This window comes from Silene latifolia, chromosome 9 (assembly GCF_048544455.1).
Source record: "Silene latifolia isolate original U9 population chromosome 9, ASM4854445v1, whole genome shotgun sequence".
Lineage (NCBI taxonomy): Eukaryota > Viridiplantae > Streptophyta > Magnoliopsida > Caryophyllales > Caryophyllaceae > Silene > Silene latifolia.
This window is the reverse complement of record NC_133534.1, coordinates 130481023-130506266: the sequence shown is the minus strand read 5'-3', so window position 1 is coordinate 130506266 and position 25244 is coordinate 130481023. Positions and strand designations below refer to the sequence as shown.

The 25244-nt window shown below is 39.7% G+C and overlaps 2 protein-coding genes and 1 non-coding gene across 3 annotated transcripts; 2 read left to right on the top strand and 1 right to left on the bottom strand.

Moving 5' to 3' along the window:
* Positions 1-3399: 3399 nt before the first annotated feature.
* On the bottom strand, positions 3400-3506 carry LOC141602935 (small nucleolar RNA R71). The gene has a single exon (XR_012524838.1). It is a non-coding gene; the product is annotated as a small nucleolar RNA R71 (small nucleolar RNA).
* An 18069-nt stretch (positions 3507-21575) lies between these two features.
* On the top strand, positions 21576-23413 carry LOC141601593 (uncharacterized). Its single transcript, XM_074421888.1, has 3 exons — positions 21576-21746; positions 21839-22471; positions 22700-23413. Exons 1-3 carry the CDS (start codon positions 21576-21578, stop codon positions 23411-23413), a joined length of 1518 nt encoding a protein of 505 aa, XP_074277989.1.
* Positions 23414-23882: 469 nt separating this feature from the next.
* Positions 23883-24839, top strand: LOC141601592 (uncharacterized). Its single transcript, XM_074421887.1, has 2 exons — positions 23883-24236; positions 24291-24839. Exons 1-2 carry the CDS (start codon positions 23883-23885, stop codon positions 24837-24839), a joined length of 903 nt encoding a protein of 300 aa, XP_074277988.1.
* The last annotated feature ends 405 nt before the right edge of the window (positions 24840-25244 follow it).

Genomic DNA, 25244 nt, shown 5'->3' with positions numbered 1-25244 from the left:
TAGTGCTTTTAATCAATTGTTTACACCCCTTATTTTATTCATCTTGCTTGTTTATTTTCATTGTTATTCTAGTTTAGTGACCTTCTAGACCAACCCAATTTGTGACACCCCTAGACACTACTAGTTACAATAGAATTCTCATTTCAATACCCGTCCCTTGGGATCCAACCTTTACTTGCCTCTTTACTAATTGTAGAGTTGTTTGTGAAGTATAAATTGTGTTTTGTATCGACCATTGACCAACGACCACATATACTTAATTGTGAACACCAAATGGACTCGATCAGTTCCCATGCTTTTTAGTGCTTATTTGGGTCATTTCTTATCTTTAGTTCTTTGTTTTGCATATTCTTTGAGATTTTGATCCCTTGGTAGGAAAGGAGTAAGAATCTTGCATTTTCATGGCAAAACGAGACTAAATTGATCGAATTCAATGACCAAGCATCAAGGAGAGACAAGATTAGAAGGCCTTTGTACATATTATAGTAGAAGAGCAATGTTGAGAAAGGATCCTTGAGTCCCCAAGGAAATCCCCAAGGAATTTATGAAGAAAAGGGAAGAAAAGAAGAAGATATGTTGCTGAGTGACAATCCGAGCGGATTGTCACCAATCCGTCTATCCCGCAGCAGCACAATCCGAGCGGTTTGCCCTATTCCGCTCGGATTCCACCTCCACAATCCGACCGGATTCCCTTGAATCCGCTCGGATTCCAACGCCAGAATCCGCCCGTCCCGACCCTATTCCGCTCGGATTCCAGCACAGCACGAATTGTCTTCTCCAAGCTACGAAGAAAGAAGCCCTTCTCTCGAAAAATACCGGCTCCTCCTTGCTCAATCTAAAAAGTGTAATTCCTAGTTTAGCCCTTAGTTAACCCTAATGCATCCTCCCTAATTTCCAATATAAATACCCCATTAGTCTAATTAGAGGAGCATGTTGATGTGACCATAATTGACGCATATTTAGCCCCCGAATTAGCCTTGTTTCCATGCTTTTTAGTGCTTATTTGGTTCATTTCTTATCTTTAGTTCTTTGTTTTGCATATTCTTTGAGATTTTGATCCCTTGGTAGGAAAGGAGTAAGAATCTTGCATTTTCATGGCAAAACGAGACTAAATTGATCGAATTCAATGACCAAGCATCAAGGAGAGACAAGATTAGAAGGCCTTTGTACATATTATAGTAGAAGAGCAATGTTAAGAAAAGATCCTTGAGTCCCCAAGGAAATCCCTAAGGAATTTATGAAGAAAAGGGAAGAAAAGAAGAAGATTTGTTGCTGACCGACAATCCGAGCGGATTGTCACCAATCCGACCGTCCCGCAGCAGCACAATCCGAGCGGCTTTGCCACAATCCGCTCGGATTCCCCCTCCACAATCCGCCCGGATTCCCATGAATCCTCTCGGATTCCAACTCCACAATCCGCCCGTCCCGACCCTATTCCGCCCGGATTCTAGCACAGCACGGATTGTCTTCTCCAAGCTACGAAGAAAGAATCCCTTCTCTCAGAAAATACCGGCTCCTCCTTGCTCAACTTAAAAAGTGTAATTACTAGTTTAGCCCGTAGTTAACCCTAATGCATCCTCCCTAATTTCCACTATAAATACCCCATTAGTCTAATTAGAGGAGCATGTTCTTCTTATCAATAATTAGTGTAGTTAATATCAATCAAATCTCTCTTTAATATTGTAATCAAGTATTAATCAAGTTTTAATCCAAGTTTTAGTTCTTTAATCTCTCTTTTGTTCATCCTTTATTTTGGGTAATTGAAGATTATTTGGGTTATTGTTGGGAGATTGACAACCTCTCAATCAAGCATTCAAGTACTTCTTTTATCTTTGCTTTATTATTGGAATCATTAGTAGGTATAATCTCTTAATCCCTCTTTAATTATTGTTAATTACTTTCATTTATTCATCATGTTTCAAATTGTTGGTATGATTGACAACCTTGCTAGCATGATCAACATGATAATGAGTGAGTAGTCTCTTAGCTAGGGTTAATGGGTGATTAGGGGAAACCAACATGGGGAATGATTCATGCTTAAATTAATATGCTTTCATGTTTTATTTGCTTGCTTGTTTTGATCTCAACTCATGCACATGTTATATTTGATGAAATGCTAAGCCTATGAATCCTTGCATTTACTATCATCTTCTATCTTTTCAATGAGACTTGTAAGACATAACCCAACTCGAGTCTCATTAGACCATGCATGTTGTTGAGTAGGGAAGATTAAGTCGACTTGTAGGTGTTGTACAATCTAATCGATTCGGCTCCGGGACCCAAACGTTCCTAGGATTGTAAGATATAACCCAACTCAATCCATCACAACAATAATTGCTTGCTTATAATTTGAGAACATGTTTGTATGATCATATCCCATGATTCCCCTATGATCCCATGACACCCTAGTGCCTTTAATCAATTGTTTACACCCCTTTAATTCATCTTGCTTGTTTATTTTCATTGCTATTTTAGTTTAGTAACCTTCTACATCAACCCAATTTGTGACACCCCTTAGACACCACTAGTTACAATAGAAATCTCATTTCAACTCCCGTCCCTTGGGATCCGACCTTTACTTGCCTCTTTACTAATTGTAGAGTTGTTTGTGGAGCTATAAATTGTGTTTTGATTCGACCGTGACCAACGACCACATCTTAATTTGTGAACACTTAGCGGGATCGCATAAAAAATGGCGCCGTTGTCGGGGACGGTGTTTGTTTGATTTAGATTTCTCTTTATTGTTATTAGTTGTGTCTTTCTTCGCCTTGAGGAAGTAAAACTCCTCAAGGTTTGTTCTAATTGTTTTCGAGTTGTTTGATATTTTGCATGTCTAGAAGGTTACAAGGTGATTTGTTACCTTTTGACCGTGAAATCGAAAGAACCTTGACGAACAATAGGAGAGTTGTTAGGAGGAATTTAAGAGGTATTAGTGAAGTTGTCCAACCCACTAGTGAGTTTGTCAATCCTTTCGCAATAGAAGGAGAAGAAAACCCATTACACAATACCCCACAAAATCCACCTACAATGCCAAAATTCTCGTCACACTCCGTACCCATCGAGGAGAATCTACCAAATGGTACTCCTACACCGCAACATCTCACCGGAAATTTTATTGCCAAGTCCGCCTTCATCCAATTAGTTGAGAGGAGCCAATTCGGGGGGATGCCTAGTGAGGACCCTCATTCTCATATGGAAACCTTTTGCGACTATTGTGATGCTATCTCTCAAACAGGCGTGAGTCAAGACCAAATTAGATGGGTCTTATTTCCTTTTTCCTTAATCGGCCCCGCGAAGCAATGGTTGAAGGGCCTTGATAAGGCCACCCTTGGAATAAATTCTTGGAAGAAGTTGGCTCTAGCTTTCTACAAAAAATTCTACCCACCGGAAAAGACTAACATGCTAAGAGCTCAAATTACGGGTTTTAAGCAAAGGGATGAAGAGTCTTTGTATGAAGCTTGGGAGCGGTTCAAGGGAATTTGTCGCTCATGTCCTCACCATGGACTTAGCAAATGGTTTTTGGTGCAACAATTTTGGAATGGTTTATATGAAGATTCTAGGAACATTCTCAATATGGGATCAAATGGAATGTTCACCGAAGTTGATGACAATCAAACATGGAACAAGATTGAGGAAATGGCGGTCCATAACTCGCAATATAGTAGAACTCGCAAGGCTACTAGAGGAGGAAAGCATGAAGTGGACTCCGTTACTCAATTGGGTGCTCAACTTAGTGCTCACATTGACACAATCAACTTGAAGTTTGAACAAGCTATGGTTAGACTTGAGGAAAACTCAAAATCATCAAAGCATCATGTTAATGCTATGACGGCATCCTCATCAATCCCAAGTGGGATATGTGAGAATTGTGGAACTTTGGAACATGACCAAGGTGAATGTAGGGGAACAAATGAACAAGTGAATGCTTTCCAAGCATACAAGAGTGGTACCCCTTATTCTAACTTTTACAATGAAAACACCAAATTCCATCCAAATCTCTCATACAAAAGCCAAAATATTCAAAACCCTCAAACAACATACACTCCACCACCCATGAGAAACCAAAATCAAAGACCCTTTTACAATTAAAACCAAGGTTACCAAAATCAAAATCCATACAATCACCAAAATGACCAAGGCTTTGATGTCCAAAAAGCGGTCCTCCAAATGCAAAAGAATCAACAAGAATTTTTCACTCAAATGCAAAAAGATAGCCAAGCAAAGGAAACCACCATCAACAACATTCTAGCTCACACCAAGATGTTGGAAACATAATTAACTCAACTAGCATCTTCAAGCTCACAAAGACAAAAGGGGCAATTACCACCTCAAGGTAATCCCCCTAGACATGAAACGGTTAGTGCCATTCATTTGAGAAGTGGTACAAGGTATGAAGCACCGAAGAATCAAGTTGAGGATGAAGTATTGGAAGCTAGTGAAAAGGAAGAAATTGTGCAAAACTCCAAAGATGGAGAATCATCAAAAGAAGAAAGTTCAAAGAAAAATGAAGACAAGGCCAAGGAGAAGGAGCCCATTGTGATTAGACTTCCTTTTCCAAGTCGTCAAGCCAAGCCCAAATTTGATGATCAACTTGGAAAGTTCATGGAAATTATGAAGAATTTAGAAGTCTCAATTCCTTTCACGGAATTAATCAATCACGTTCCGGCCTATGCGAAATACATGAAAGATATCCTCACAAAGAAGAAGTCGATCCGGAAGCTTGAGACTATCGCCTTCACTAAGGTGAGTAGTGCAATACTTCAAGGGAGTTCACCTCCAAAGTTAAAGGATCCGGGAAGCTTCTCAATACCGTGTACCATTGGCGACACAACGATCAACAAAGCCTTATGTGATCTAGGGGCTAGTGTGAGTGTCATGCCGTACTCGGTGAGTAAAAGGTTGGGGATGGGAGAGCTTAAATGCACCAACATCACACTCTAAATGGCCGATAGATCGACGAAGACACCGTTAGGGATATGGGAAGATGTCCCCGTGCGAATTGGGAAGTTTTTCATCCCGGTGGACTTTGTCATTGTTGATATGGAGGAGGATTCCAACATTCCAATCATCCTAGGAAGACCTTTCCTACACACCGCCGGTGCGGTAATTGATGTGAAACATGGTGAGCTCACTCTAGAAGTGGGAGATGAAAGCATAACTTTTAATCTTGATAAGACTATGAGAGCTCCTCGTTTGCATGAGCCATGTTTCATGATTGATCATTATAGCCGAAAAATGAAAGGAAGAAATCGGAACTCCAATGGAAGAAGAAAATTGAAGATGCTCTATTCAAATAGCAAGTGAATTGTGACAAGGAGAGCTTGCAAAGCTCATCAAAATCAACCAAGGAAGAAGAGGATGGCCTCATTGGCCAAGAGAAGAAGTTGGGAGAGTTGTCTCCATCTAAGCAAGAGATTTTCAATGATCAACTCAATGAAGTTTGTGGTCTTTGGGACGACGAATTTGAAGGGATTTTTAATCCCTACATTGGACATGCCATCGATCATGATCAACAACAAGGGCCACGGTTTATTGAGAACCTCTACCATGATAATGAACAAGCTTTTGATTTCTTCTTCAAGGTGTTGAGCAACATCAACAACACCTTGGACATGCCCCCTTGACATCTCATCAAGAATGAGAGTTTGGTGGAGTCCTCCCTAAACCACCACTTGTAAATATTTCTAACTCCCTAACTTACATTTCAATTCTTGTATTGCATTTTTGTCATCTTTGGATTTTTATTTACTTTGATCAAAATAATTGTCATGTTTGAGAGAAAGTGAGGGAGGGACTAACGATTTCAATTGATGTGTAGTGCTTTTAACTTAGTGTGGGGATGGCAATTGCCTAGGCTATCCATGCCTTAGTAGTGCCCCCACATTGACGAACACAAGACTTGAAGAAAGAATGGAAGAACGGTATGGGAAATGCAATGTGCACGGATGGAACTGAATCCGTGTACACAGGGGAAGAATCCGAGCGGATTCCAGAGAATCCGCCCGTCTTACAGAATCCGAGCGTATTGCAGAAAAGACGCCCGTCCTGAACTGAGCTGAATTTTGAAAATTTCTTGACTGTGACTGAATCCGGGCGTCATGTGAAGAATCCGCCCGTCTTAAAGAATCCGTCCGTCTTGTAAGAAAGACGTCCGTCTTTGCAGCTGAGGAAAACAAGCAAAATTTTCTGGACTGAAATCCGTCCGTCTTTAAGCAAATCCGCCCGTCCCGTGTTCAGCAAATCCGAGCGGATTGTCGCAAATCCGCCCGTCTTTAGGCGAGTTTTGCAAAGTTCGAGAAAAGAGCGAGAATCCGCACGGATTGGCGAATCCGCACGGATTGCCCCTGCAGATTCGAAAATTTCGGCCTCTTTAAAACCCCTCCCACCTTCATTCATTCATTCATTCATTCATAAACACTACCCACAACATGAAAACCCTCATCCTCTCCATCACAAAAACAAAAACCCTCAACAACATTCACCAAAATCAAATCAAACCATCCTTCCAACAACAAATTAATCACTCCTTCTTCAACAAAAATCAAAACCAAGCAAAAATCTTCAACCTTTGAGTCGATTTTTGTTTTCATAAAGGCAAAGCCTTTCACCTTCAAATCGATTTGGGCATACTACAAATTGAAGATTTTTCATTCTTTTCTTGGTTAGTTCATCAATGGCAAGGACTAAGGGAGCAACAAAGGCAACAAAGGCACCAAAGGCTAAGGCACTCTCACAAAGGCAAAAGGCTCTTCAAACAAAGAAAGCATTGGCTATGGTGGTAGCAACACCAAACTTGGAAGTGCAACAACAACAACAACCTTCTATGGGAGCAACAACACCTTCTACTCCAGTAATTGATCAACTTTTGCATTATCCGGAGGTAACTTTTATTTCCGATACCCATAGAAATACCTTTGTCAAGTTTGCTATGAAGTCATTACAATCCACCAAATTCATATGTGAAGATACCTTACAAAAATTGGGTGTTCTTGAACAAACAAAAGCCTTTTTCAATGCCATGGGGTTGAAGAAATTGTTTGAAACAAGGGAATTGACATACCCCTCCCTTACCTTGGAATTTTTAAGTTCTTTGAAAGTCACCAAAGCAGAGAATAGGGAGAATATCGAGTTTCGTCTAGCTAATGTTAGTAGACGCATTATCTTTAGGGAATTGGGTGAAATTTTGGGTCTTAGTGATGAACCGAGTTATTTTAAGAGTTATGGAAAGTATGACCCCGAACCTCTTTGGGAGGCAATCTCCGGGAAGAAATTTGAGAATTTTCATGCGAGTCGTGCTCTTTTGGTCCACCATCCGGGCATAAGAGTATGGCACAAGGTCGTGGGTAACACTATAATTGCTAGGAAAGATACCAACCAATTCACAAGACTTGATTTTATTCTCCTTGAATTGGCCTTGAATATCGAAAGAGTGCACACCAAGCCTTACAATTCTTTGAGGCTCTTGGTAGATAGATGGCTCAATATTGATTGTGGGAAGAAGGCCACGACCGTTATTGTCAATGGCGGCCTAGTCACACTCCTTGCTAAGCACTTTGATCCTAACTTCAATAAGGATAACAAGTACAAAGCAAAGGAGGGTGGCCATCTTATTGATATGCATATTATGATTCACAAGTTCAAGTGGGTTGCCCATAACCCCCTTGACACTAAGTATGGATGGCTAACTAGTGAAGCTAGATCGTTCACCTTGCCTTCAAAGATTTGCCGTCTAAGCGTCCACCGGACCAATTATCTACTTCCCCTTTCCAAAGAAGCCGAGTATATCATTCAACAACAAAAGGGTGATCTTGAAATGCCCTCCTCATCCATTGTCATACCACCTTACCCCTTTAAGTATGAAGAGTTCAAGCCGGAAGGAGTTGAAGTTGGGAAAGACTATGTGACTCTTCTCATGCAAGCAATGCACAAGCAAGCTTATGAAGATCGGAAAAATGCCTACTTGGCTCAATATCCACCCCTCCTACATTTAGCTAGGCAAGGACTACTTGATCCATCTTGTCCTTTGCCTAGTTGGGCGGATAGAGAAGTCTTATTTCCGGGTGCATCTAGGGTTGTTTTGGGTGACAATGAGGTTGTTGGAAATGATGAAGAAGTTGATGATAATATTGAGGAAGAAGCAAGTGAAGGAGAAAAGGATGGTGAAGATGATGATGAGGAAGATGAGGAAGAAAGTGAAGAAGCAAATGACAAGGAAAGTGGCAATGTCACCACTTCTTATGAGGGAAGTGATGATGATAGCATGATGGAAGATTAGCAAGCCTTGGAGACTCCTACACTCTCATGGTTTGTCTATTTCTCTCTTTGTATTTTATTTCATTTTGATCATTGTTGGAGTAGTCCTAGCCCCATTAGAGGACTCACACCTCGGTACCATTGAGGTGTTCTCATTCTATTGTTCCCGTTTTCAAAATCCAAAATGACAAATTAGTTTCATGCATAGCATAGTGTGTGCATGAACTATACCCATCCTTGGACATTAGCAATAGTGTCTCACTCGGTTTGGGGAAGTTAATGCATACGCAACGGGAGGTAATCTAAATTATCCTCTCCGTCATAACAAAAACCATGCATCATGTAGTGTAGCTTAGTATAGATTGCATTTAGTATAGAAATCATGCATCATCTTTGCATAATTTCCATCATTTTGGCCATTGAGGACAATGCCCATATTAGTGTGGGGATGGGAATTCTAACATTTAACTCTTATTCAAAAATCCAAAAAAATTGAAAAATTTCAAAAATCATAAAAATTTGAAAATTGAAAACCCAAAAACATGTTTATTTCCTTTTGTAGTCTTGTATATATTGTATTGTATATATTGTGTTTGTTCATCCTTTTTCATATTGATTGACTACGCCACATCCGAGACATGAGGATATTGAAGACCGCATGGTATGATCTTTCCAATCTCCTTTTTCCTCTTTATGTTAATGACTATGTGGCTTTATTTTGATTGATGCGGTATAAATAATGTGAAATTAGGACTTGTATTTAGATTATATGGCATATTAGTTGGTAGAATCACTTGCATTAGGATGTATATATGTTAGTTGCATCATGGCATGTAGTTGCATATTAGAAAAATTTTGCGAAACCATCTACTTCGGAAGCTTGACTAGTGTATATAGGCCCTAGTAGATGCTTTTTCTTCTTAAGACTTTGCTTGTTAGAATACTTGTAAAACACCCTAGGATGTGTCATGCTAGTATCCTTTGACCCATGGATTAAGGCCTAGTCAAGAGTACCTTGTGGTGTGATAACTCCTTGGCTACCGTTTATTCCAAGGTGACCCTTGAAACCATGCATCCATCCATCATTCATCCATGTTCTACCATATATTTTTGTTATCAAAGGGAATGGGCACAAAAAGAAATCAATTTGAGTTCAAAGAAATGAAAAGAAAAGAAAGAAAGTTTGCAAAAATGCATCAAATGAAAAGAGGAGCAAAAATAGAACTCCTAAGCTTCAAATACAAGGCACCCTCGTTACTAATTGGGGTGACTTTGAAAATGTTCAAAAGAAAATGCAAAAAGTTGAAAATTGTCAAGTGTTGAAAAGCCAAAAATCAAAAAGAAATGGCAAAAAGAAAGTGTTCTCAAATGTTATATGCCATAAGAAATTGGGGGGAAAAACAACAATGAAAGCAAACTCCCAAAATGAAACTCAAAATTCTATTGATCCCTTTATCCATCATATCCATTTTTGTGCATGGTAGAGAGGGGACGACCCTTCTTCTTGCCTAGGCAAGAGGGGGAATTCCGCGATCCTCCAGTGTTTCTAACACCATAGGGAGTTTACTCTTGACAAAAGCATTTAACGATTGAGGACAAAAGTACCCTAGCTTGACACAACTTGGAGGTGATTTATTGGTATCCTTCTAGGCTTAGTAGTTTGAAGAAATTGCATCTATGAAGGAGTGTGTACCCTTGAATTGCTTCCCTTGTAGATAATTTCCGCCACTTAGATGAGGAAAGTTGCTATTCTTTTTGTAGATGCATCCATTATGTGATTTTGTGTGCTTAATGTTTGGATGTGTCGCCATTTTGGCAAGACCCACCTTGCCTTGCAAGAAGGCATCCTACCTCATGGTTGTCTTGTTGTGAGTTGAAAGGGCGGAGTGAGACCCGCTAATTGTCTCATATCGGCTTTATTATTAGGATAGGTTAGTATTGGTCCTAGTCTTTGTCACCTCTTTACTCGGGACGAGCAAAGGTTCGGTTTGGGGATATTTGATGTGACCATAATTGACGCATATTTAGCCCCCGAATTAGCCTTGTTTCCATGCTTTTTAGTGCTTATTTGGGTCATTTCTTATCTTTAGTTCTTTGTTTTGCATATTCTTTGAGATTTTGATCCCTTGGTTGGAAAGGAGTAAGAATCTTGCATTTTCATCGCAAAACGAGACTAAATTGATCGAATTCAATGACCAAGCATCAAGGAGAGACAAGATTAGAAGGCCTTTGTACATATTATAGTAGAAGAGCAATGTTGAGAAAAGATCCTTGAGTCCCCAAGGAAATCCCCAAGGAATTTATGAAGAAAAGGGAAGAAAAGAAGAAGATTTGTTGCTGACCGACAATCCGAGCGAATTGTCACCAATCCGTCCGTCCCGCAGCAGCACAATCCGAGCGGCTTTGCCACAATCCGCTCGGATTCCCCCTCCACAATCCGCCCGGATTCCCCTGAATCCGCTCGGATTCCAACTCCACAATCCGCCCGTCCCGACCCTATTCCGCCCGGATTCTAGCACAGCACGGATTGTCTTCTCCAAGCTACGAAGAAAGAAGCCCTTCTCTCAGAAAATACCGGCTCCTCCTTGCTCAACTTAAAAAGTGTAATTACTAGTTTAGCCCTTAGTTAACCCTAATGCATCCTCCCTAATTTCCACTATAAATACCCCATTAGTCTAATTAGAGGAGCATGTTCTTCTTATCAATAATTAGTGTAGTTAATATCAATCAAATCTCTCTTTAATATTGTAATTAAGTATTAATTAAGTTTTAATCCAAGTTTTAGTTCTTTAATCTCTCTTTTGTTCATCCTTTATTTTGGGTAATTGAAGATTATTTGGGTTATTGTTGGGAGATTGACAACCTCTCAATCAAGCATTCAAGTACTTCTTTTATCTTTGCTTTATTATTGGAATCATTAGTAGGTATAATCTCTTAATCCCTCTTTAATTATTGTTAATTACTTTCATTTATTCATCATGTTTCATATTGTTGGTATGATTGACAACCTTGCTAGCATGATCAACATGATAATGAGTGAGTAGTCTCTTAGCTAGGGTTAATGGGTGATTAGGGGAAACCAACATGGGGAATGATTCATGCTTAAATTAATATGCTTTCATGTTTTATTTGCTTGCTTGTTTTGATCTCAACTCATGCACATGTTATATTTGATGAAATGCTAAGCCTATGAATCCTTGCATTTACTATCATCTTCTATCTTTTCAATGAGACTTGTAAGACATAACCCAACTCGAGTCTCATTAGACCATGCATGTTGTTGAGTAGGGAAGATTAAGTCGACTTGTAGGTGTTGTACAATCTAATCGATTCGGCTCCGGGACCCAAACTTTCCTAGGATTGTAAGATATAACCCAACTCAATCCATCACAACAATAATTGCTTGCTTATAATTTGAGAACATGTTTGTATGATCATATCCCATGATTCCCCTATGATCCCATGACACCCTAGTGCCTTTAATCAATTGTTTACACCCCTTTAATTCATCTTGCTTGTTTATTTTCATTGCTATTTTAGTTTAGTAACCTTCTACATCAACCCAATTTGTGACACCCCTTAGACACCACTAGTTACAATAGAAATCTCATTTCAACTCCCGTCCCTTGGGATCCGACCTTTACTTGCCTCTTTACTAATTGTAGAGTTGTTTGTGGAGCTATAAATTGTGTTTTGATTCGACCGTGACCAACGACCACATCTTAATTTGTGAACACTTAGCGGGATCGCATCACATGTTCTTCTTATCAATAATTAGTGTAGTTAATATCAATCAAATCTCTCTTTAATATTTTAATCAAGTATTAATCAAGTTTTAATCCAAGTTTTAGTTCTTTAATCTCTCTTTTGTTCATCCTTTATTTTGGGAAATTGAAGATTATTTGGGTTATTGTTGGGAGATTGACAACCTCTCAATCAAGCATTCAAGTACTTATTTTATCTTTGCTTTATTATTGGAATCATTAGTAGGTATAATCTCTTAATCCCTTTTTAATTATTGTTAATTACTTTCATTTATTCATCATGATTCATATTGTTGGTATGATTGACAACCTTGCTAGCATGATCAACATGATAATGAGTGAGTAGTCTCTTAGCTAGGGTTAATGGGTGATTAGGGGAAACCAACATGGGGAATGATTCATGCTTAAATTAATATGCTTTCATGTTTTATTTGCTTGCTTGTTTTGATCTCAACTCATGCACATGTTATATTTGATGAAATGCTAAGCATATGAATCCTTGCATTTACTATCATCTTCTATCTTTTCAATGAGACTTGTAAGACATAACCCAACTCGAGTCTCATTAGACCATGCATGTTGTTGAGTAGGGAATATTAAGTCGACTTGTAGGTGTTGTACAATCTAATCGATTCGGCTCCGGGACCCAAACTTTCCTAGGATTGTAAGATATAACCCAACTCAATCCATCACAACAATAATTGCTTGCTTATAATTTGAGAACATGTTTGTATGATCATATCCCATGATTCCCCTATGATCCCATGACACCCTAGTGCCTTTAATCAATTGTTTACACCCCTTTAATTCATCTTGCTTGTTTATTTTCATTGCTATTTTAGTTTAGTAACTTTCTACATCAACCCAATTTGTGATACCCCTTAGACACCACTAGTTGCAATAGAAATCTCATTTCAATACCCGTCCCTTGGGATCCGACCTTTACTTGCCTCTTTACTAATTGTAGAGTTGTTTGTGAAGCTATAAATTGTGTTTTGATTCGACCGTGACCCAACGACCACATCTTAATTTGTGAACACTAAGCGGACTCGCATCAGAGGGATAGGGTATGGTGGGATAGGCACATAAGAAGGTGGGTGAGTAGGCCTTCCCGGTACCCCACGAGGTACTTGTTGTTGGCGGGGTGGCTCTTCCCTTTGAGGGGGATTGTCGAGAATTTGGATATCAAGGAGGTAGCTTGGTGGAGGCGAATATGGGCTCAATCTTGGGTCAATGTCCGGTATCTTCCAACCCTCAAGGATGATTGAGGTGCATCCTTTGGTGTACCATTCTACACTCCCATCTTGAGTGTAGTTACACCACCGGTGATGGGTGAAGACGGTGTGCTCATCAATCAAAGTCCTCCCTTCAAGAGGAGTATAGGTCCCACGGGAGTTGAACCCGGAGCAAAGGTTGTTGGCCAAAATATTAATTAGATCTCCCATTACGAAGGTCTTGAGTTTGGAGGTCCCTTGAGCAAAATCAGGAAACCTAGTAAGTATCTCAAGGGGTGTGTTGAAGTTATAACGCCTCGTCCCTCGAACATTCGAATAGGACTCAAGAAAAGTTAAATCAATGAGAGTGCACCTATCTTGTTCGTATCTCCCATTGATGGTACCGGCCACAAAGCGCTCAGTGATTCGAATCACCGGATGTTGAATGGCGAAGGTATAACATTGCTTTAAACCGGTAAAATTCCTCCCAGAAATAGCCCTCCAAAGATGGTCCACATCGAAATTATCGGGTTTATCGGTATAGTTGGTGGGCACTTCAAGACCGAAAATGTAGGCAAATTAATCAAGTGAAATACTATGGTCTAGGTTGCACAACCTAAACTCCATTCCCACAGTTGTTCGAGTATTCGTTACAATGCGAAGGCTACTCAAAAACTCAAGGGTGAGACTAAGGTACGTCTCCTCATGGGCATGGAAAAATTTTCCAATCCCAAGACCATCAAAGAACATCTCGGTAGGGTACCTTATCCTAAGGGTTTCCAACACCCTAGTATCTATGAATTGAGTGGGTTTATAGTTCTTACCTAGCAATTTGACAAAGTTCTTGCGGTGGTCATCGGATTCAAAAAGCACCTCTTGGAAGTACTCAAGTTGTTCAATTCCTCCTCTCATTATGGGACGGAAGTTCCTTGGTAGCGCTACCTCTAGCGGAGTTGATGAGGATGATCCCTTGCGCTTCCTTCCGGTGGATTCAACCAACTTCTTAGCCTTGCCTTTGAGGTTCATCATCTTGAAGTTGAGGAAATGGGGGTTTTGTTGGCTTTTGATGTTAGGGGAGTGTTGTTGAGGAAGGAGATGAGTGTTTAGGGTTTGATAAGGTGAAGAAATGAGGGAGAAAGGGGGTGATTTTATAGAATAAGGGGGAATCCGAGCGGATAAGAATGGGACCCGGCCGGATTATTCGAGAAAAAGGCAACAATACGGGCGGCTTTCATGCGGGACGGGCGTCTCGTGCCTGTAGAAGACGGGCGCCTTCATTCAAATCCGCGCGGATTCTATGACAGGGTCTCAGCAATTTTGGGAGCAAGGAGAAGATGGGCGTCTTCTCTTTGAGACGGGCATTTTGTTCGGGACGGGCGGATTTTCAAGAATCCGCTCGGATTTCCTTGCAGTCTCAAAATATTGTTTCAGATGACATTCAGGACGGGCGTCCCGTGGAGAAAACGAGCGTCTTCTTTCAGGACGGGCGTCTTGTGCTGAATCCGCCCGGATTCTTAGACAGTGCCAACCAGTTTTTTTTGACGAGGGCCCTGGACGGGCGTCCAGGCCTCGGGACGAGCGTCTTCAGCTCCTTTTCTTCTTTTTCTTTCTTTTTCCTTTCACAATCATGCCCTTTCATCGATTTGCTATTGCTCCTTATCTTTTTCTGAAATTTGCTCAATAAAAATGTAAGATGACTCTCTCTCTCACTACTCTCATGTAAGAAATCAAATGCAAATACAAGAATGTACAATATTATACAAAGTAAGGGGTCCAAGAAATATCATACAAACGGTGGTTTGAGATAGGACTCCACCAAACTAGTTCAAATTGTAGAAATTCTTGTCCATAGAGCTTAAAGCTCTTAACAAGAGATCAAAAGCTTGTGAACAAGCTCCAAATAGACACAAGTATGGGTTGCTCCATTTGAACATGAAATTTGGCCAAGGAAGCTTGTAAAATGCTCTTTCTTTTGCTTTGTCCTTGGCATTAGAGTCTTCCCAATGCTTCCAATAAACAAGCCCATGATTCTTTCCCATGAAGTATGGTTCCATTTTCATCCGTAGACTTCCACTCACCAACCTCTTCTTTAATTCCGGTGATGATGATAGCATTTTGATTTCTCAACCCTTCCAAGGTGGAAGGAGAATTGTCATGGCTTTGATGATCGAGTTCCTTAGAAATTGTCACTGTGGGTGCCAAATCTCCACATGTGGCTTCACGAGCAATTTTCTCTTTGAGCTTTTTCACCAAGTAGCTTTTGTACGATGCTTTGGCCTTTTGAAGAAGGTCTACCATATCCTCTTCAATGATCATTCGCTCCATGATAGGTGTCAAGTGGTCTTCATGAGGAATAGGGGAAGGACGTTCTTCATCATGATAGGGTATCTCAAATGTCTCAAGGATAGGCTCCTCAAGCAAGGTGATATTACGAGTCCATCCCTTAGGCTCATCATCATTGTTGCTATCTTCATATGAATCATAAATGGGGGCTTCATTTAACTCTTTCTCCAATGTCTCAACATTCACTTCAAAGGACACACCCTCATACTCACAAAGGCTAAGAGTATTTGGCTTACTCAACCTCATGTCTTCCTCATCGAACACAACACTTTCATAGTCACAAGAGCTCAAGGAGATTGGCTCTTCCCATTCTTCACTTTTCATGTAAGAAGTTACTACTTCAAATTCGCATTCATGCTCAATGTCCAAAGAACGGTGGGGAGTGATTGCTTGGGATTCTTTCATTTGGGAAATTTGAATCTCCAATTCCTCACCTTGGGCAACAATGCCTTGAAGAACATTGTCCCTCTTTTGGCTCTCTTCTAGCATTTGTTTGAAGAAGTTTTGTTGATCTCCCATCATTTGGAGAATCGCATTTTGAATGGGTTCATTTTCTTGTTGTGGGTAAATGTGAAAGTGGTTGTATTGCGGAAATTGAAACTCATTATGAAGTGGGTATTGAGTGGGTGGTTGTTGTGGATATTGAATGTGAGTGTTTTGGTTGGAAAATTTGAGGTAGTAGTTAGGATTTTCATTGTATGAGTTGTAAGGTAGGTTTGTGTTGACTTGCTCCTCAAACTCCCCATACCCATAGTCATACTCAAAAGATCCACCACATACTCCATGTACCAAGTCTTGGGCCATCATAGCTAAGACAAGAAAGCAACTACAACATGGAAACTACACAAAAACGGTAAGAACAATCCTTGAGGAACAAGTTCCTCAAGGTGAAAGCAATATCAAAATAGACAAACAAGTAAGAACTTAATCACATAGCACCATCCCCGGCAACGGCGCCATTTTGATGGGACAAGAGTTGGTCGTCACACATCCAATCAAACATATTTATAATACTCAACATACAACTAGTTAGTGGTAAGTCGAGGTCGATCCATGGGACGGTGTGCTTTGGGTTCTAAGTCTATCTACCTCAATTTATGCTAGTGTCACGATTTGTTTGGGTTTGTAGTTGTGTCTAGACTAATGCAACAACAAGTAATAAAAGGAAGGATGTAAACAATTGATCAAAAGTGCTAGGATGTTCTGGGTTAATAAGGGATTCATGGGAGTTGATCATACAAACATGTTCACAAAGTTGCAAGCAATTAATGTTGTGGAGGAACCGAGTTGGTTTATGTCTTACGGTTCATAGGAAGAGTTGGGTCCCGGAGCCGAATTGATTAGATTATACAACACCTACAAGTCGACTTACTTTCCTTCTATTCAACTTCTATGCATGGTCTAACAAGGCTCGAGTTGGTTTATATCTTACAAGTCAAGTTGAGTAGATAAGAGATGGTTGTAAATGCAAGGATTCATAGGCTTAGCATTTCATCAAACATAACATGTGCATAAATTTGACATCACAACAAGCAAGCAATTTGATCATGAAAACATATTAGATTAAGCATGAATCATTCCCCATGTTTGTTTCCCCTAATTACCCATTAATCCTAGCTAAGTAACTACTCACTCATGATCAAGTTTAACATGTTAATAAGGTTGTCAATCATACTAACAAGGTAAAACATGATGAACAAGTAAGAAAGATTAACAATAATTAAAACAAGGATTAACAGAATTATACCCATGGAGATTCCAAAATAATAATGCAAAGAATAATAGAAGAACTTGATTGATTGATGAAGGGTTGTCAATCCTCCAATAATAACCCAATAATCTTCAATTACCCAAAAGTAACAAGCTTGAACAATAATTAAGGAGAGATTAATGTGTAATTTGTGGAAAGATTAAAGAGCAATCTATTCTAATCTACTCCTAATTGAATCTAAGGCAAGATTTGTTCTTGCTAAGAGAGATCTCCCAATTGATTACTACAAATGGGGTATTTATAGTAGGGATTCATTAGGTTAACTAAGGCTAAATTAGTAATTACACTTTTGAGTTTAGAGCAGGGAAACGCTAGTCTTTTTAGAAGGATGGGCATCTTTCATGGAGAAAAAAGACGAAAGTTGCTGTAAGAGAATCCGGGCGTCCAAGGAGGAAGACGGGCGGATTGTTGTGGTGGTTCATGGGCGTCTTCGTGGGAATCCGCTCAGATTCTTTGGAGGAATCCGGGCGTCTTTGTTGCTGAGACGCACGGGTTGTCACTTCAGGACGGGCGTCTTGTGGGTAAGCCGCTCGTCTTCTATGACAGAATCTTATTTCTTCACTTCCTTTTTATTCTTGTGGGATTGGTCTTTAGCTGTTGCCTCCTCTTCATACTAGTCCATCAAACATCGCCAAATAGCTTCCGAATACGCACGAAAGACGGGAATTTCCGCCTTATTATCTTCTTTCCTACAAATCATATGAAATGCGATAGAAAAGCAAATAGGAAGGTTTTGACGGATAAAATGGCCAAAGAATGTTATAATAATATGCAAAATAGGCTCAATTAGGGGACTAAATGTGCTCAAATAATGGTCACATTAGCAAACTACTTATAATTTCTAAGATTTAGAGCCGTATAAACTAGTGTCATTTGTGACCAGTTTCATGTAGGTTTGTGAGTAGTTACTCCTTGCATAACATGTTCATTTTGCACATATATGAAATTCAATTGCTTTTTGCCTACATACATTTGGGTTAGTGGTTGGTGTCACATGCAGGGAGGCGCTTACATTTCCCTTTTCTTTCATTTTTACCCAATTAACTCCACATTAGCCAAATTTGCCTTTTGACCCTTAACTACACCCAAATTTAGCCTGCCTTGTCAAGCTAGTTTAGTGTATGTTTTTGCGGTATATTATTTATTGAGCCGAGTTTGGTTTGTATTAATTATCGGAGTTGGTAATTTATGAAAGGAGAAAGGAGGATGAAAAAAAAAGAAAAAAAATAGAAAATCAGAAAAAAACGTGAAGAAGAAAAAAAAAAAGGAAAAACAAAAAAAAGACCATGAAAAAGAAAAAAAAAGGTTTGTTGCCTAAGTCGGTTTTCACTCCTATGCGATCATTATATCTATTGAGGAGTATGTTTGGTTCAGTTGGTGAGTTTGAATGCAATTCAAGGGCATTGTGCTTAATTATGATGGATTAGAAATGGATATGTTCCATTTGGTTCTGTTTAGGTACTAGCTTGGCCGCCTATACCCTCACATTCCCAAAAATGTTTGGGCTTTTCTTACCCATTACCTCACTTTACCATACTTTTGTAAGCCCTCGGCTGTGACAGACTTTGTTTGGTTGGAATGTATGTATGGTAGTTAGAATTGTCTATCATATTAGTTGGATGCATGTTTATGTAGGTTGTAGTTTAGGTGAGCGACTACTTTTCTTTCTCTCTTACATTCATATGCTTACCCTTTGCTTCATGAGAGAAGAGTGACCCGTGAGAGTCCATCATCAAAGGTCTTGCAAGGTCGACGGTTCGGCTTTATTATAAACATCTCATAACTCGTTTGCATTTGGCTGTTTTGCAATAAGTGTTAGTTTGCTGCATTAAATTGGTTTAAGTGGGCATTTGTAGCTAGCTCCGAGCTTTCTTTTCCGTTCCATTAGTTTTCATTTAGTTTACTCGAGGACGAGTAAAGGTTCGGTTTGGGGAGATTTGATACGTGCATTTTATATAGTCTTTATAAGCCTCTTATGCACGTATTCCTATGCGATTCTCGTGGTTTTATGCTACGAAATGCCCTGAATATTCTACTTTGGTTTGTTTTGCTTTATTTGCAGGAATGGACCCATAAGTAGTGGAATCGAGCCTTTTATCGTCCGTTTTTCATACATTTAGAGGATGAGTGGATTTGGAGCGGAGATGCTACTGTCTTGGGACACGTGAAGTCATTTCGGGAGCTAAAACAACAAGTCAATGTTGAAACTAACGACGCAATGTTGCTGGCTGAGTCAAAGTCACTCGATCAAAGGTTCTATTGATCGATCGAGCACTTTTGGAGAAGAGAAGACCTCGATCGAATGCTTTATGTGTTTGATCGAAATGTGCTTTTTAGGAGTTCCTCGATCGAGTAGCGTGTTCACTCGATCGAGTGATTTTTGTTGAATTCTGTTCGATCGAGCAGTTTCAAATGGCTCGATCGAGTAGTTAGTATTGAACACGGGCTTTTTAGCTTAATAATGTGTTTTAGGTCAAATAACAAATTCTTCTCCTATAAATAGGAGAAGGGTTAGCAAAAAACTTTCTCTCTCTTTAACAAACTTTCTCTCTCTTTAACAAACTTTCTCTCTTTTTCTCGAAAAAAACCAAAAAAAACACCATTTTTCATGATTTTCTTTGCTTCTCTGTTCTTCCATGGATAATCCATGGCGCGAACTCAAGGTAGCATAGCGCGGATTCGATCAACTGCTAGTACTAGTACTCCTAAAGTTCCGATTCCATCTGATAAATCTCTTGTTGTCAATAATGAAGATTCTATAGTGGATCTCCAAGCTCCCATGGAATTGGGGACAGTAAACGATTTGATCTCCTCTGCCATTAAAGCAGCTGGTATAAATCGTTCTTCTCCTAGTTCATCTAAGCTTTCTTCTGTTAATGATGTCCCTTTGTCAACTACTGTAATTGCGACAAACCCTAGTTCATCTTCGGGTGATCCTATGACTGTTGTTCCATCTACGGTAGTTGAAAATTCAGCGAGTCTAAGTCCTATAGTGGTTAATTCTGTGATTCCGTCTGATTCTTTGAAGTCTGGTTCAGTTGTTTCTGAGGTAGGGGGTAAAAATTCTGCAAAAACTTGGTCTCATGTGGTTAAAGCTCCGCAGAATTTGGGTATGAGCTTACATTTCTGTCAAAATAGTGCTGTTGCTTCATAAATTGAGATTGATGAAACTGATTTTGTGGAAGAGCTTAAGATTTGGGAATTCACTTTAATGGGTCACATAATTGGGGCAAAACCTACTCTAAAAGTTGTCCAGGATTTTGTCTCGAAACATTGGGCAAAAATTGCTAGTCCTGTAGTTCAATATTACAAAAAAGGGTGGTTTTCTTTCAGTTTCTCTTCTTTGGAGGATATGAACAAAGTTCTGAGGCTAGGACCTTGGATGATAGGTAGGAATTCTCTGATTCTTAAACAATGGACTCCTAATTTTTCTGGTGATATGGAAAGGGTTGCCAAAGTTCCTGTTTGGATCCTTTTCCCGGGTCTGGATCCTTACTTGTGGTCTGAAATTGTTCTTAGAAAAATTGCAAGTAAGATAGAAAAGCCTCTTTTTGCGGACCCTGCTACTACTAATAAGGAGAAGTTTTCATTTGCTCGTGTTCTGGTGGAAATTGATGTCTCCAGTGAGTTTGTAGACACTGTTGTCATTAATACTCCTTTTTTGGGACAAATTTCCCAGAAAGTGGTGTATGAGTGGGTACCTTTTTACTGTACTGGTTGTGGCAAACTGGGGCATAAAATTGCTACTTGTAAGTGGAATAAAGAGACTGCTTCTAAGAGCACAAAGCCTGTGCTGGCTACTGCTCCTTCTGAGACTGATCCCATTGTGGTTGAGGAGCAGCTAAATGAGGTTAAACAGTCTTATGATGCTGACCCTTTCCTTGATGGTACTTTTACTGAAGTTCCTGGAGAGGATTTGCAGGAAACTACAGAAATCTCTTCTTTTCTGAATGGTTCAGTTCCTCTTGCTAATAAGTATCAGGTTTTGGAACCAGGAGAGATTCTAGAGGCTGTTGAAATTATTTCTGAGACTGATTTGGTACTAGGTGCTACTTCTGAAGGGGTCAAAATTGGTATGGCATCCACTCTGGAGAATGTAGACTCAGGATGCTCTTTGCTAGGTCAGGGATCTCCAGTGGGAATGCCTTCCTCTTCTGATTCTTCTTCTGAGTTGCACTCAGGATGTGCTGTGTTGGATGGTAAGATTGTTGTCCCTCCTGATAAATCACAATGAAGATAGCTTCCTGGAATATAAGAGGGTTCAACTGTCCTTTAAAACATAGTGAAGTTAAAGATTACTTAGTGGTTAATAAGCTTGATATTATGGCTCTCTTAGAAACCAGGGTTAAGGAGCATAAAGCTTCAAAAATCATTAAAAAGAAGTTTAGTAATTGGCATGTGGTTTGCAATTATTCTCACCATTATAATGGGAGAATTTGGGTTTTTTTAACCCTAGTACTGTTACTATGCTTAGTAATACTGTTGCTGATCAGATTATTCACTTTAAGGTGAACCATCATGAGTCTTGCTCTACTTTCCATTTGAGCATTGTCTATGGGTGTAATGATCCTTTGGATAGGCATAGGCTATGGTCTAGTCTTGTTGCTGGTTCCACTGCAGAACCTTGGTTGGTGCTTGGAGATTTTAATGTGGTGAGAGCTCCTTCTGAGAAATTAAGTAACACTCCTCTTGTGCTTCAGGATATGCTTGACTTCAATGATTGTCTTGCTTCATGTAATCTTGATGATCTCACTTGCATTGGGATTAATATGACATGGACTAATAAGCAGGATTCTGGGACTAGGGTTTGGTCTAAACTGGACAGGGTCCTAGCAAATCCTGGCTTCATTTCTTCCTTCCCCAATGCTTTTGGTCATTTCCAGGAGCCTGGTATATCTGACCACTCTCCTGTATTAGTCCATCTTTCTTCTGATAAAAAGGTTGCTAAGAGGTTTAGTTTTCTCAATAGTTGGGCTGGGCATCCTGATTATTTACAAACTGTTAAGGCAGCATGGGAAACTCCTTTGCAGGGTAGTCCTATGTACTGCTTCTTTCAGAAGTTAAAAAGTGTCAAGCATGCTCTTACCCACTTTCATAAGCAGCATTTCAGTAATATCTCTCAAAGAGTTTAGTCTGCTAAAGATGCTTTGGTGGAGTGTCAACACACTCTTGCTTCAAATCCTTACTCTGATAGTCTTATTCAGGAGGAAAGGCTCTTAATTGCTCAGTATACCAAGCTTAAAGAACAGGAGCTCTCAATCCTTTCTCAAAGAGCAAAAATAAGGGATATCCAGGACTCTGATTGTAGCTCTAAATATTTTTTTGCAAAGATTTCTGAGAGAACTCATTAGCAGGTTATTGGTGGCATTCATGATCACCGTGGCAAGCTTCATATGGGTTTTTCTTCGTTAGTCTTTGCTTTTAATCAAGTATTACCGGGACTCTTTGGGCACAGCTCTACTATCATTCCCTTAGATACTGCTTTTATCTCTTCTGGAGCTGTGGTTAATTCTTCAGATAGTCACTCCTTGGTTAGGGAGATCTCTCCTGCTGAAATCAGAGATGCACTCTTTAGTATGGACTTTAATAGTAGTCCTGGAATTGATGGTTTCTCAGCTGGGTTCTTTAAATCTGCCTGGAACATTATTGCCAAGGATTTTTGCAAAGCTGTGAACCAGTTTTTTTCTTCTGGCAGAATGTCTAAGCAGGTTAACTCAACTATTATTTCTCTAATCCCTAAGAAGGCCATACCTAATGCTGTCACTGATTATAGGCCTATATCTTGCTCCACTGTTTTCTATAAGACAGTTAGTAAGATACTTGCTAACAGGCTTCAAAGTATTCTTCCTTCCATTGTTGGTGCTGAACAGGCAGCCTTTATTAAAGGTAGAAGCATTTTTGAGAACATTATGCTATCTCAAACTTTGGTCAAAGGTTACAATAGGGCTAATATTTCCCCTCGCTGCATGATCAAGGTGGACATTATGAAGGCCTTTGATTCCCTCCAATGGTCTTTTATTGCTAATATGCTTTCTGGTTTGGGTTTCCCTCAGCAATTCATTGACTAGGTGCTTGGCTGCATTCAAACTCCTTGGTACTCTTTAAAAATCAATGGAGAGCTCTCTGGTTTTTTTTCAAGGGAAAAGTGGCATTAGGCAGGGTGATCCCCTTTCCCCTTACTTGTTTGTGCTTAGTATGGAAGTTTTGTCAAGATATCTCAGGACTCTTTGTGATCAACCCCTTGTCTCTTATCATCCTAAGTGCTTTAGGCTTAAGCTTAATCACTTGGTCTTTGCTGATGACTTGATGATCTTTGTTAGGGGAGATGTCCCCTCTGTTACAGCAGTTAAGAGTACTCTGAGTTTTTTTGCTGAGCTTTCTAGGCTTCATGCTAACATTGAGAAAACCAACATGTATTTTGGAGGGGTGCATCCTGATGTTAAGGAGGCTATGCTAGCAGCAACTGGTTTCTCTGATGGTCAGTTCCCTTTCTGATACTTAGGAGTCCCCTTGTCCACTTCTAGAATTTCAGTGGCAATGTTTGATTCCCTAATTCTCAAGATTAAGCACTCTATCCAACATTGGTCCTCTAACTTCCTTACCTATGCTGGTAGGGTGCAGTTAATCAATTCTATCATTTTTGGCATGGAAACGTTTTGGTGTTCTTGTACTCTTTTACCCCAGGAGGTTCTGCGAAGAATCAATAAGCTTTGTAAGGACTTTTTTTGGGGAATACTGCCTGATGGTAGAAGAATGGTGTTTAAGAAATGGAAGGATATATGTTTGCCATGGGATGCAGGAGGATTCAACGTTAAAGACCTCTCCACTTGGAATGATGCTCTGCAGTGTAGATGGATTTATCTGCTGGCTCATACTACTGAGGGGAGTTGGGTTTCCTGGCATCAGACTTATATTTTGTAGCATCAATCTATCTGGTTTGTACAGTCCCAGGACAGTTTTTCCTCTAGTCTTAAAGGCATCTTGGCTGTACGGGACAGGCTAGTTGCTCTAGCAGGTAGCATTACTGCTGCTTCTTCTCTGATTAACAGCTGGTACTCTCGTGGTAAATTCAAAGTTACTGCAGCCTATAGCTATTTGAGAGGTGTTGTCTTAGCTGGTCCTTGGACTGCAACTCTGTCTCATCCTCATCTTGTTCAAAGTCACAAGATTATTTGTTCTTTGGCAGCTCAACAGAAATTGGCCACAGTGGACAATCTGCAAAGTAGAGGGTTTTATGTGGTTAATCGATGTTCTCTCTGTGAACTTGCCCTTGAATATCATGCTCACTTGTTCTTTAATTGTTCATTCTCTAAGGATGTCTGGCATCAGCTTCTACAGTGGATGGGTATGCACCGTGCTGGTTCTTGTTTACTGACTGAACTTGAACACACAAATGTTGGGAGTACACACAATTGGAGGATGGCCTGGTATTGTACTTCATTGGCAGCTGCTGTTTATCAAATCTGGAATGAGCGAAATACTCGTCTTTTTTAGAGGAAGAAAGGTTGCTGTTACTGAAATTGTTAGCAGGGTTAAATTTCTTGTTTCTACTCGACTTCTAATGTGGACTAGTCATAAGCAATACTCGATTCTAGCTGCTAGTTTATGATCTTGTTGTATAGTGGATAGTCTTTGCAAAAATATCTTGTAATTTCTTTCATAATTTGAATGAAATGATAAATTTTTTGCAAAAAAAAAAAAAAAAAAAAAAATAGGAGAAGGGTAATTAGTTTAAAGGAGTTCTTGTTTTACCTCTGGATACTGTTCGACGTTACTATGACTCTACTTCCGGATCTCTTAATTTGTAACTCTCCCTTTTACTCTTTCTCTTTCTTTACTCTCTCCTTAATTTGTGATGTTTATTATTCCTCTATTCTTTCGCTCTTGTTCTATTTACTA